The 14517-nt window shown below is 40.2% G+C and overlaps 1 protein-coding gene across 1 annotated transcript in view; it reads left to right on the top strand.

Annotated features, from left to right (window-relative positions):
* Positions 1-10077, top strand: part of MEGF11 (multiple EGF like domains 11) — a 248752-nt gene extending 238675 nt beyond the window's left edge. The window contains exons 21-22 of the mRNA XM_003784441.2: positions 6332-6538; positions 7151-10077. Of these exons, the coding sequence (XP_003784489.1) occupies positions 6332-6538; positions 7151-7311 (368 nt within the window). The 3' untranslated portion in view covers positions 7312-10077. The remainder of the gene's footprint in view (positions 1-6331; positions 6539-7150) is intronic.
* Positions 10078-14517: the final 4440 nt, after the last annotated feature.

Raw genomic sequence — 14517 nt, 5'->3', positions numbered from 1 at the left:
ACAAATCCCTAACATATGGATCTGCAAGTTGGATCAGCCCTCTAGCAAATCTACAGGTGAAGCCCAAGAGGAAAGGTTATGTCCTACTCCCTGGGCTTAGGCCTCAGGGCTAAATGCCAGAACACGCAAAATAGAGGGCTTTTGGAACTCTGTCACATTATCACTCTCTCACTTATTAACTGTGACGCTAGACTGAGCTCTCCAGAACTCAGTTTCCTCATCTGCAAAGTTGGGATAATTATGCCTGTCCAGTTGCCTAATGCCTGCCCTACTGTCTAACAAGGTTATCATGAAGATCCAATAAAATCACAGACGGGAAGTATTTTTGCATATTGTAAAGGTTGTACTAAAGTAATGGGGCTGTCCTTTGGTCTCTAAGGTCTGTTAGAGAGTTTAAGACAAACTGAAAGATGACTGATGGCAAAGGTCTCAATGGCCTAAATCTAGCTGTGCACCAGGATCACCTGGAAACCTTGTTAAAAATATAGATGTTCACACTCAATGTCCTCAAGATTCTGATGCAGTACATCTAGAGTGGGGCCCTGGAATCTGCATTCGTGAAGAGTACCTCAGGGTATCGTATGCAGCTTATTACCCACTTAGACTGACCCAGATTTCTCTGATTATTATTCTGTTCTTTCAGACTTAGCCTTAGATATACCCTATCCTAACCAAGGACAGCTGGCTGTCTACAGCCCTTGGAAAGATGTTATTAGAAGTGGGGTGAGGCCAGGAATGGTGGCTTACTTCTATAATCGCAGTGTTTCATTAGGTGCTGAGGTAGGATTATTTGAGGCCAGGAGTGCGAGACCAGCCTGGACAACATAACAAGACCCCATCTCTAGCCGGGAGTTCTGGCGGGTTGGGGGTTGCTGTGAGCTGTGTGATGCCACGGCACTCTACCAAGGGTGATAAAGTGAGACTCTGTCTCTACAAAAAAAAAAAGAGACCCCATCTCTTTTTTCTTTTTTTTTTAAGCTAGCTGGTCGTGGCAGCACATACCTGTAGTCCCAGCCACTTGAAAGGCTGTCGCAAGAGGATAAATTGAGCCCAGGCATTCCAGGCTACGGACTGAGCTATGACTGGGCCACTATGCTTCAGTGTAGGTGGGAGTAAGGCATTGTCTCTTTAAAAAAAAAAAAGACGGGGGTTGAGCTTAGGACAGGGATGGTAAATATTGGGTTCTGAGCCAGTGAGCAGTAAAAGTGAGTCACCATCAGAATTTGTTAAGAAATACAAAGCCTGGATGGCGCCTGTGGCTCAGGCACTGGCCCCATATACTGAGAGTGGCGAGTTCACACCCGCCCCGGCCAAACTGCAACAAAAAAAATAGCCGGGCATTGTGGCAGGCGCCTGTAGTCACAGCTACTCGAGAAGCTGAGGCCTAAGCCCAGGAGTTGGAGGTTGCTGTGAGCTATGTGACGCCATGGCACTCTGCTGAGGGCAATAAAGTGAGACTGTCTCTACAAAAGAAAGAAAGAAAAAAAGAAAAAGAAATACAAAGCCCAAGAGAACTGTCTGAAGACAGGTCATCCTGGGCCTCTCAATATACATGAATTACTCTCTTGGGGGCATTATTCTAGCAATTTTCTGTGAGTTTTGATTTAAACCACCCAAATGGAGGTAAGCATCATTATAGGAGGTAAGGCTGAAAATGGCAAAGACAGCTCTACCATTTCATGACTATTACCAGAGACCTCAGTCTCCCAGAGGTATAGGGTTTGGGCAGAAAGATCCTTAAGGGTCTTCTCAGCTCTGAGACTATCCATGACTCAAGCATGAATAAGCTCAGACAGGCCCAGACATTCAGTATATGAGCATACAACTTTCCTACGCACTGTGTTGTCCTGTGCACTGTCATTAGGGTGGTGACTTTAATAATGTGCAACCATAAATGTAAAACAAAACCAGGCAGTGTCCCTGCCTAGGTGTCATTTCATTCCTGTTGTATGAGATCATACATCTGACCTCTGAGGGCAGGGAAGGCCTCAGCAGGCAGATGGCCAGACAGCCAGACTTTATTTCACCACTCTGGCTATATAGTCAACCTTAACTTACAGAGAAAATTTGTGTAGACAAATGTTCCAGTAGGTGTTAGGGACCAACATATCAAAACAACACTTCAAAAAGAGAAAAATATGTCACCGTTCAGAACTATACAGAAATACCAATGATGTGAAATAAATCTCACTAATTGGCTAACCCTCCCAAATAAACATTTAATAAACTAGTTTGTACCACAAATGAAATGACTTCCCTAAACTACTGGGCAAAACCAAACTTGCTAAGAATTAAGAGTCTAAATGATCTAGAGATTAAGTGAGACTACTTAGGCTACTCAACACTTTTTTGTCTCCCTTTCTCCCACTCAGAATGATTCTCCAACAAACTACCTCTTGAATAATTCCCTGTCAGGCAGGCATCTCAAAGTGCCATAGAACTCTTCCCCACTACTCTCCACCATCCTCACGATCCTGGAGTCCTTCAGCCCAATGTTGCTGCTGCTCTCTAGTGTGTTCTTTTGATATTTTCTGTACAGGTTGGTTTGGTGTCCAACTTCCAAGTCTCTCCTCGCAGTCACCTTGGATTCTTAGGTAGTGAGCAACCCACTGACATTCTGAAAAACTTCTTTTTGCAGTCAGTGTTCTCCTAATCCTGAGAATCCCCTCCCATATCCTTGTCTTTCAGTTAGAAGAAGGATGCTAATTTACAGCCCAGGAAGAGAAAATGTAGTGCAGCCTTCTGGTAACAGAATTGAGAGAGCCCAAGCCTCAGTGGCACATGCCTGTAGTTCCAGTTACTTAGGAGGATCACTTGAATCCAGACATTTGAGGCCAGCTGGGCAACGTAAGACTCTGCCTCAATTAAAAAAAAAAAAAAAAGAAATCATAGTAGGCCAAGAAGCAAGATGTGCATGTTTGGTGGCTGGGTTTTCTCCAACAGTTAAGTAAACTGGGCCTTAACTGGATATTATTAGTGTTAATCTAGAGGCCAAGGTAGGTTCAGATCCACTTATAAGGTGGCCTTAGAAGGCATTTCCTATCTGGATTTGCTGCTACCTTTATAAAACGAAGATGTTTAGTAATTTCAGAAGCCACTTCTGTCTCTGATAGTATATTACCTTGCATAATTTGGGGGATGTAGGAACTAGGTGAGAGCAAATGCCAGGGCATTATAGGACTAAGCCTTGAATCCTGATGCTAATTACAGGCCTTGGAGGAACAACTCCCAACGCTTGGAAGCTTGGGTAGCTTGCTTGATGATTCCCTTTTCTTTCCTTGCAAAATGCCCTGAGAGCTGGGACAAGGGTGAAGAGTAGGTCGGGCTGTAAAAGGATAAGGAAGTATCTAAGAGCAGCAGGTTATTCTTCCCCTCACTCTGCCCGCCCTCAGGTGGATGACTCAGCTGGAGAAGAGAGTGGCTTCCTAAGGCAGAGTTTTCCTATTTGCCTTGCCCATTTCCACCCTCTAGTTCTCAGAGATGGGACCCACATTCATCCATAATTTGACACCCTCCCTCACCACCAGCATACATATACATACACACAGACACCCCACAAATTTTTCCATCCTGTCTTTATCTCTGGCCCCTGTACAGAAAATAGTCCTTCCTAAACCTAATTCCCTTCCCCCAAACCCCAATTACTCTTTTATCCATTCAGGTACATCCCCTGCTCCCAAGCAAACAATTTATTCCAGAAAACTTAAAAGCAGCCCTGACCTTTCTGGTGAAAATGAGAAGCGTAGTACTATTGACTGGCTAAGGCAGCTCTTTTAGGCCTTGAGCTGGGGCTTCAAGGCTCTCCCACTGAATCATTCATGGCTATTCACAAAAAGCTCAGGGCTCAGCCTTTCAGCAGGGTTTGGCCCCATAGATAAAAGGTATTCCTAGTTAAGGATAAGGTAAAGATGCTGAGTTTGCTTTTCGAGATAAGAACAGGAGCACTGGGTTAAGATTTAGTGATGGAAAAACATCTTGATTGGGTGTCATGAGAAGCCAGGGGCCATGTCCTAACTAAACCCCTTACTAACATCAGGCATTATACTAACCAACTTTCTGAACTTCAGTTTCCTTATTTCTAAAATAGTAATGATAGTCCTTTCTGCCCAGCCCCCTTTCACCGATATAATTGGAATGAAGATCGTAAGTGCTACACAAAGTAAACTAGCACTATTCCTAGAAAACAGACAACTCAAGATAGCTGCAATTGCAATAGCCACCTCCCTTCTAAGTAAAGAAGCTCTGAGCCATATTGCCTTACTTCTTAGTTGGTAAGTTCAGAGAACCCAAAATGAAACAGATGGGCCATTTTGGGGTTCTTGGATTTAGTACCACTCCCTTGTACTAAGAAACAAAGTACTCACTGAGAGGGAAATTTATATGGTTTGGGCAGGTCACAATCCAGAACCCATGACCACTTTTCCCCATGTGAGCCTCAACCAGCAGCTGGGCCTATATAACCTCCTTTCAATAGTCTCTGCTGATCCTGGTTGAGACTGTTCACCATACATCAAGAATATTTTCCCCTCCTTCTTTCTAGGGTCATACACTATATAAATCCCACAATCTAAGACCAGACCAAAGCCAACATCCCTCTCTACTTGTGGGCTAAGTTGTGACAATTGAAAATGATGGAAAATGCTCTAAGCCTTGTTCTAAGGAACACTGTCTCTAAGCAGTGTGAGAACATAAGGAAGTAAATTCCCCACTCTAAGCTTTGATTTCCTCATAAGCACATAAGAGGGGGAGAGGGAATAACAGTTACTGCTCTACTTGTAACACAGAGGGTTGTGAGCACTTGAAGGAACTAATGGGTGACTGTACTTTTGTAGAGGACTGAGGAACTATTACCTGCTGAAACAACAGAAATCTGTATAAATAGAAAAGCAAATCTCTTCCTACCCAATTACTTTTGGTTGAAAAGCTACTTGGGGTGGCACACATCTCAGCTCCTTCAGCCACACAGAGCATTCTGCTCTTGGTGGCCCAAGGTACATCTAAGCATTCCTTGAGTTACAATATCACCTTTACTTTTTAAAATTTTCATTAATGTCGTAAGTTGGAGGAAGAAAGCATAGATAAACAGCAGCCCAAAATGTAAATTAGGGTGGTTTGAACGAATGACAGATCATCTAAGAATTTCACCATCTGCTGCCTTTCATAGGAATACAGAGCTGAGAGGCCTCTTAGATCACTCTTGGTTTACCAAGCCCCCGCAAAAATGCTTGTCTCTAGACTCCCTATCTGACATAGCCCCACAGATAAAGATCCAAGCTGCCAGATTCTGTAATGGGGTTTACTGCTAATGGGGTTTCAGTAAGAGGGTTTACTGCTTTCTCCAGGGAAATTCTGCCTCTCTTCGAACAATCTGCAGGAGGCACTGATCTTCCCCCAAAGGGGAATGGTTTAGAGGTTGAAAGAGGGAGTCCCCTTTCTATGACTTCCAATCACTAAGGGATCTACTTGAATAAAGCTATAGTTACTTCATTTTGTATTTGGAATCCAGTTTACATCCCTTTGTACCCTGAAGTCTTGGGGATGATGCAATTGAGAGGTGGCCGGAGAGGAAGCATGAATTCTACTATCAGAGAAAGATACTGCTGCTGGAATGGGTTTCAGTTAGCATTCACAGCACTAGGGTAACCAACCCCAGAGGCTTGCTAGGAAACTTCCCAAAGGCAGGCTTGAGATTAAGGTGCTATTTATAGCTCTATTACACTTTAATCAGCCCTATTGTGATCATGGGGTCCTGGAGGGCAGGGAATACTGCTAAGAGTTTGCCACTTAAGAGATTGCCAAATTGTTGACATCTGCAGTAAAACACACATGCCTACTTCTCAGCTTAAGCTTCTCAGTTATCAAAAAGAATCTAGAAAAGAGTAACATCACAAAAAAAAGCACAGGCCAAGGAGTCTCAAGGCATGGATCCAAGCTTTGGCACTATCATTTAATAGATGTCTGACCTCAGCTAATTCACTTCATTTTTCTGGGACTTCAGCCCCTAAAATGAAGGCTACCAAGTATCCTTGCTGGATTTTGTAAAAATTAAATAACAGATGTGAAATCATATTATGAATAACTCAAATAAATACCTGACTACTAAAAACAAGAATGTTCTTATCCAAAAAAACCCAGTTTATTTGGAAAAAGAACTCTGCCTACCTGGAAAGCACTCCTCAACACATTTAATAAGTAACTGAATCTTGGAATATTATAGGCTTTTCTAGCCCCAGGACCCTGAAGGCACAAAATCTCAAGGGTAGTCTGCTTCTGCTATTTATGTAAACACCTACATCCTTGCTTGTCCTAAGAAATCTTTCTTGCCTTACAGATTACATGAAAGAATCCGTGTGCAGTTCTAGTACTTGTTCCTTGAATAGCAGTGAAAACCCTTACGCAACAATTAAGGACCCACCCATCCTCACCTGCAAACTTCCAGAGAGCAGCTATGTAGAAATGAAGTCGCCTGTGCACAAGGGGTCTCCATACACAGATGTGCCATCCTTGTCGACATGTAATAAAAATATATATGAAGTTGGTAGGTGTCTTAAATAACTTAGTGAAATCAGGGCAAAATAAGTGCAGCATCTGAAGTAAAAACAAGACAAGCTCTCTCCATTCACCCTGTCTTGACAATACACACTTTTGTGCTTTTTAAGGAAACCACCTTGAACTGCCTTTCCTAGGACTGCCCTCTTCTCTAAGCAGGAAGTCAAATTCTTATGTCAACTCTGCTTAAAAACCCCCAGGACTAATATGAATCAGAAACACTAGGGGTGGGGAATGAGTACACACACACATTTCAAGTGACTCGATACAAATCTCAGTTTTTAAAAAGTAATCAGAACTGACATTTACAGGTTTCCAAATCTTCTACCTTTCCCAGGTTAACTTATGTCCCTCATCGATAAGAGCCCTACCTTTAGGAAATAAATCTCTTGGTGTTGACCAGAGGTTGGGATGTTGACAGTAAATTCACTTAGATATTCCATCTCCTGAGCAAGCCTCAGCTCTAACCCTCATATATTTGTCATAAATTTATAAATGCCTGGCTAGCACTTCCCCCAAGTTAAATACAACTCTCTTCCCTTCCAACAAGGCAACTAAAGCTAATCTGTTGTCTGAACCCATTTTTCACTATATTCCTTAGAGCCCACAGTCAGTGTGGTCCAAGAAGGCCGCGGTCATAACTCCAGCTATATCCAGAATCCATACGACCTACCTAAGAACAGCCATATTCCTGGTCACTATGACCTTCTCCCAGTAAGACAGAGCCCTGCCAATGGACCCACCCAGGACAAGCAGTCTTAAAAGGGATAAGCTTCTCTCTGTCACAGCATGCTCTGCTGAACATTCTCTGACTTTCTGAAAGAAGACAATCCCTTGACTTGAAATAATGGTACAGACTGACTCCAGCTGCATGTTAGTTATTGCGTTCTCCTGGAACTAAAGAAGAGTTTCCATGTGGGACTGGGATAATTGTTCAAGGAATTCTGTTAAATCCTATTACCCATACCCATCCCTCAAATGCCCTGGATTACATGATTTTTAAAAACATTTTAAGATAAAGCTACTTATCAACATCAGCTAAATATAGCATATGTATGTGTATATATATATATTTATCTGAAATACAATGCTTAAAAAAAGCATATAGGTGTTACAAACCCAGGAGGGGAAAGGATTACTTTGAAGCACCTAAAATGTATGATGTGCTTTTGGTTGCTGTTACCATCAACTGTTTTTATTACTGAAGATAATTAGTACATAGACATGAACTGTTTTAATATCAATCCTGGAGTACCTGTACAATATGTCTGGTCCATCAAATTACAACAGCCAAGTTTACAGAGTTTAGTGTATAGTTTAATGCTGATAACTTCCATTTTTTGAAAACAAGACTTTAATAAATACAGATTAACTTTCTTTCTTCTGCCCCATAAGTAACAGTAGATTGGGGTGGAGGGGTGGGGACATTTCCAAAGCACAACAGTCTCTTTCAGTCTATGATAGGAATTTGTAGGGCAGCTTTAGAAAACTTTACCAATTCAAAGTTTAAGAACATTGCGAGTCAGCCCTGGCCTTGTCAGATCTCGTTAGTCCACCCAACACCTGAGTTATTCCATATGAAATGGGGCTCTATGATGTTTTTAAGTAAGCAACCAGAGACTGGTTAAGAAGTGTCCCTAAAAATGGCTATATGGCCTCCCCAATTTTAGTTGGTTGGTATCCCTTGACTCAGAAGAGTACTTGCATTCAAGCATTTCTTCATAAATCTTGACCTTGATGTAGTATGGAACCTAAAAGTGTAGAAGAAATTAGACAAAAGTGGATACAGCATGTTTATGCTCCTTAAAGTGCATTATGCTTTTTGATGGAATGCTTTTTAAATGAAATGATCAAAGAAAGAATGGACTGTAACCAGCTGCTGTAACATGATGTAAAACTTTATCGTAAACAGCATATGAGGATGTGAAGTGCTTCTGCTGTAGAACTTAAAACCACTACTAAGATGACCAGATATGTATTACGATGAGCTAATGCTCCAGATTCCACTACTGATGAACACAGGTAAACTGAGCCTCAGACAAGTCAAAATGCAGCCAACTCCCAAGCCCTACAGAGGACCTCCTCAAAGAACTTAAAAACAAAAAGGGCAAACCTAGAATCTAATGTCCACCCCTATGCCACTCCATTCTCTAATATAGTCTAACCAGTAAAAAACACTTTCAAAAAGGTATACAGAAGAAGACCTAAGTAACTACAAAGCTGGAATACTGCCACAGGAAGTGTGAGAGTTCTGAAACCCTTAATACAAATTGGAAGTCTGCCACAAAACCCATTAGTTTGGACAATAACCAGGAAAAGAAAGAAAATAAGTAATTCCCCTTCCCCCATTCTAAGGTATAAGCAAATTTTATTGTTAAGAGAAAAATATGTAATATTTACATGCATGCTGCATGTGTGCATGGGAGCAAGCGACCAGCAACAATAAATTTACTTTCCAAAAAAGCCTTATTAAGATATAAATACTAGAAAATTACTTTGTAAACCCAAGTAAATATTTCTCATTCATATGTAGAAGGAAATATAGGTGAGAGACTTACCTTGTTATTTCAGGGCAGCAAGTGCCCAATTATCTTTGTGAAGCAAGGATGAAGAAGCGTAAGAAGTCAGATCAGCAAGGAGAAACTCCATCTCAAACTCAGGTTTTTATCTTCTTCCCTTATCCTGCATGTACAATAACTGCTACCTGGCAAACTGCAAACAAGCAGCATCACTCAAGTTTCACCTCTGTTTTGCTAAGTGTCCTCTGGCCAAAGGTATTCAGCAAGAGGTGGAAGGGCTAGAGCACTGAGTCAAGAGATTACAGTGTTACTCTGGTCAAGTAAATTGCCCTCTCTGGACTCCTTTTCCCCACTCATGCACAAAAGAGAAGAAAAGCGGAGTGAGAAGGGAACTCTAACAGCCCTTCTGCTCTAGCATCCTATGGACTTTTAGAAGAAATTTAATACCACACAAATCAGGCAGTACAGATCACAAGGGAAAAGTAGAGGATATGATTAATCTACAGCTACAATTCTTGCCTTCACATATCTAAGAGTTGCCAGTAAAAGACATTTCAATTCTATAAAGCAAAGCAACTGTTAGAAACTTCTGCCTAACGCTGTCACAAACAGGTTAGTGGTCAGCCTAAACTTGTGCACTGTGCATTTTATTGATGACTTAGAAAAATCTGTTCAATTATTTTTCAAAAACTAAATTTTCAATCAAATGAATTGATATGCATACAATTCAAATGGATAAAAGAAACACAATTATCGTACAATAGCATAAATGACACTATGAAATGGCAATACTTTTTTAAACCACAGATTTGTAATATATTTGTTCACTGTGCAGAGGGATTATAACTTGTACAAAATAAATTTCTCAAACTAATTTAACAAGAATGCCTACTGTTGTATTGCTAATACACCTTAGGTTAAGGGCAGAACTAACCTACATCTTGTATGGGCACTTTAAGCACCTGGAAGAGTTAGAATTATTCCAAAGATGCTTGAAAATAAAGTGAAAAAATTGTATCAAAATTTTATCTTTTTTTTTTTTTTTGAGACTGAGCCTCAAGCTGTCGCCCTGGGTAGAGTGCCGTGGCATCACAGTTCACTGCAATCTCCAACTCTTGCCTCAGCCTCCCAAGTAGCTGGGACTACAGGCACCTACCACAATGCCCGGCTATTTTTTGGTTGTAGTTGTCACTGTTGTTTGGCAGGCTCGGGCTGGATTCAAACCTACCAGCTCTGGTTTATGTGGCTGGCACCTTAGCCATTTGAGCTACAAGTGCCAAGCCTGTATCAAAATTTTAATAAAGGAGTCTCTTCCTTTAGCGTAATGAATGGGCGCAACATGTTCTTATTCATGTCCAAGAAATATTTTAAAATTTCATACGCATCAGTACACAAAAGTTACAGGGTTTCTCTGCTTTCACAAATATTTAGACTCATAGACAAATATTATAGCTTGTCCTCAGCCTTAAAGGCACAAAGGTACTTCTGTGGAAAAAAAAAACAAAAAACTGAGTACATTCAATGAGCTTAAAGTTTCTCCTCCATACCTCCAAAGGTTTGAAATATAATCCTCATATTTAAATCAAACCAAAACATTCTAACTTGTCAGCTCACAAGGCTTAAAAGACCCATTCAGAAAAGATTGCTAATAGATAATTCTCAAGGATTGGGGGCTGACACCTCAGTGAAAGAAAAAACATAATCAAGAGTTTTAAGGCTAAAAAGATATTTACTGAGAACAGTTTAAAATTATGCCCTGTGAGTCTGGGAATATCACGCAGTACCACAAATGGTAATCAAAGGCCAATAGCTACAGGCTGTGCGCTCAGTACAGAAGATTTAAGAATGATACATTCTGAGGTTGGCTGGGGTTAGAAAAAAATAAAAAGAATGATATATTCTACTCGCCCCATTCTTCTGACCAGAGGGAAGAAGGGGCCCATGTAAACAGTGTATGGCAGTAAGAAATGGAAAATCTTTTGAAGAGATGACTGGATGAATACAGGAGGTTCGTTATGCTACTATTTATACTTTTGTATAATAATCATATATTTTACAAATATATATTTATAGAATTGTAGTAATTATAATTCTGTATAATTTTAATAAAAAATTTAAAAGCCTAAATGGTAACTCTCAGACTACAGCTCCCCAAACTACACCAGAATGAACCCTTAGATTAGTCTCCTCACCCCTTTACATGGCCCTCCCTACCTGTCCTAACAAGAGTTTTCAGGGGGAGAAGGAATAGATATAAGGAACAGAAATACTGGGTGAGTTGAGTATTCCTTATCTGAAATGCTTGGGACTAGAAGTGTTTCAGATTGGGATTTTTTTTCAGATGTTAGAACATTTACATATATGTTGTAAATATCTTGGGAATGGGGACCCAAGACTAAACACAAAAATTCATATTATGTTTCGTATATACCTTGTACACACAGCCTGAAGGTAATTTAATACAATATTTTTAATAGTTTTGCGCATGAAACAAAGTTTTGTACATTTAACCATTAGAAAGCAAAAGTGTCACTATCTCAGCCACCCACGTGGACAATCTGTGGTTGTTTGGCATCACCATCATTCCCAACTCCGACTTTATATGCTACCGATAAGCCATCGTTTTCTTACACTTATTTACACATAAATAACAGTAAAAAAAAATGATGTATGATTAATAGGTGAAAAAGAATGCATTCAGGGTAACGAAGCAGCACAGTAGCACCACCAGAATACCTATATCCACAGTTAAACAACAGCAACAACAAAGGACAGCAGGCTTTCAGTTGCCATAAATGATGCAGTGTTTTAACTAAAAGGTCAACTATATAGTAACCTCCTTGGGGACGCTGGATGAGCTGTGTGTTATACGCCTACATTTTGACTGCAACCTGTTGCAAGAGGTCAGGTGCCATAAAACCTGTGGCATTATGCTGGCACTCAAATTTCAGATTCTGGAGCACTTTAGAGTAACAATGTCTCAACCTATATGAACAAAGCATACTCCTGACCACTGGATCTTACAATGAGGTAACTTCAAAAGGGCAGAGATCAATGGAGAGTCCCTGTGATTAGTACAGTGCTGACTATGTCTTTTTTTCTTCCCTAACTTGCAGTGCTAGATTGGACCACTCTGAGCAGTAGTCCAGTCCAAACACACAGAAGGTAAAAGCTCTGGCCTTTAGTTTCAGCTATCAGATTCCCTTTTCATTCTAGCTTCTGCTCCCAAGCCATTGTCTAGCCCAGATCACTCTCCAGAGTCTTGGGTAAGAGAAAGCAGGGGCGGGGGACATGAGATCTTACAAAGTACAGTACTGTTATTTAGGCATCCACTTTAATATGAACCAAAACTATTAACTGAGGACCCTAAATGCTTCCTCCAGAGTTGGTTTAACATCAAAGATACGGTATGCTGAGAGACTAGAGGTTGTCAATAAGGGAACAGGTACTAAAAAGAGTCTGTTTAACTCACCAGATACGGTAACAAAATAGGAAATTTTGTGGTCTGGGGCAAGGTTAATTTCTACTGACTCAAACATAGGAAAGGAATCCTGGGTGAGTTGAGTATTCCTTATCTGAAACGCTTGGGACCAGAAGTGTTTCAGATTTGGGCTGCTAATTCTCACAACTATCACTGGTACTGATAACAAAGTTGTTAGTACACTGCTACATAACATTTTATGCTCACATCTGTGTCAGAAAGGACAGATTCTATGCTTAAAAAATATTGAATTGGATTCAAACGTTTAGATATTATAATGAGATCACTACATCAACAGCCCAGAAATGCCATGTGTATCATGTACATGCACACTGAGATTTAATCACTGGTTCTACTGGATAGCTAGTTCAGTGGACTCACCTACATTCTTGGAGATTACTATTAAATACTTTTTTTTTTTAATTAAACAGAGCATGTTTTTAAAAGTTCTCTCCCAGACGTGAATATATTTTAAAGTACACATTAAAAGCCAGCAGATTTTTTTTTTAACAACAAAGCCATAGAACAAGCAGTTCTCAATTTACAGCTGACGTAGTAGCCCAACCAGTGCTCCTCACCCTTAGCACATATGGTACTTTGATGCACAGTGTTGAAATTGACAGTCATTTTGCAAATATTCAGAAAGCTTTCATTTTATTTATTGGAGTTAACATAGACATCTTAATCAAGTTATTGTAATAAGACCAATAATATTTTGCAATAATATTTTGCAAAGTGTATATCTGATACACTTTTACTTATCTATAAAATTGCAATTTGAGTTAATGTATAATAATTCAGCTTCAGTACCTGAGAGTTCAGAGACTCTTGTTAGATATAGGACAAATCCTAGAAATTATCTAATTGGAAGAACGTGAGGCTCTGAAATGAAATGACCATAAGGGCTGTGACTAGAATCTGTCTTTGTCATTCAGTTCAGTGTTCTATTATACCTGTTACTTTTAATCTTTAATTCCGAGTTTAGCATATTTCTAATACATGCCTACAATGTCCTTCCAAATATTCCTTCTCTATTCTCCAATTTAATTCTCAGAAAAATGGATACTTTCAATTAAAATTGACTCTTAGCCTAATGGTCTCCCTTGTGCAAGCTATAATGACATCAGCATTTTATATCACTTTATTGTTACCATCAACCTCCTGCAATTTGGTGAAACATAATTATTCCTTAAAACATTAAAATGAGAACGTGGGTTTATCTGGCATAGTCTATAGGTGAATGTTAAGGATGACCTGTCAAATTCAAGAAAGGCATGGCACCAGCACTACCCTACCAGAAGAAAAATCAGCTCTCTTCTCTTTAACACTAGTATCACAGCTCCCTATCCGGCTGTTCACCTAGCCCATTAAATGACGCAGTAGAAGAGGATCCTTTAATATCTTTGTTCTTTAACATAGCAAGTGGAGATCATATAGAAAAATCTATACAAAAGTGGTATTTTGTTATGAATTTTTTTTTCAGGCTTATATTTATAAGGCATCAGAAGATGGATTTCCATTTTTCACTTCTATTAAACTAAAAAAGCTCCATAAACTGAAATCCAACAGGTTAGAGTAAGTTCTTTTTTTTTTTTTTTTGTCTGTTTGTTTAGAGAGTCTTATTTTATCACCCTCAGTAAAGGGCGGTGGCATTATAGCTTGCATCAACCTCCAACTCCTGGGCTTAGGTGATTCTCTTGCCTCAGCCTCCAGAGTAGCTGGGACTACAGGTGCCCGCCACAACACCCGGCTATTTTTTGTTGCGGTTTGGCCAGGGCAGGGTTTGAACCCACCACCTTTGGTATATGTGGCCAGTGCCCTACCCACTGAGCCACAAGCTCTGCCCTCCCCCGCCCCATTTTTTTGAGACAGAGTCTCACTCTGGGTAGAGTGCCATGGTGTCCTAGTTCACAGCAATCTCAAACTCTTGGGCTCAAATGATCACCCTGCCTCAGCCTCTCAAGTAGC

The sequence above is a fragment of the Otolemur garnettii genome, unplaced genomic scaffold (genome assembly GCF_000181295.1).
Source record: "Otolemur garnettii isolate 467f Iridium unplaced genomic scaffold, OtoGar3 scaffold00011, whole genome shotgun sequence".
Taxonomy (NCBI): Eukaryota; Metazoa; Chordata; class Mammalia; order Primates; family Galagidae; genus Otolemur; species Otolemur garnettii.
The sequence above is the reverse complement of the archived record's forward strand: the minus strand, read 5'-3'. Positions and strand labels throughout refer to the sequence as shown.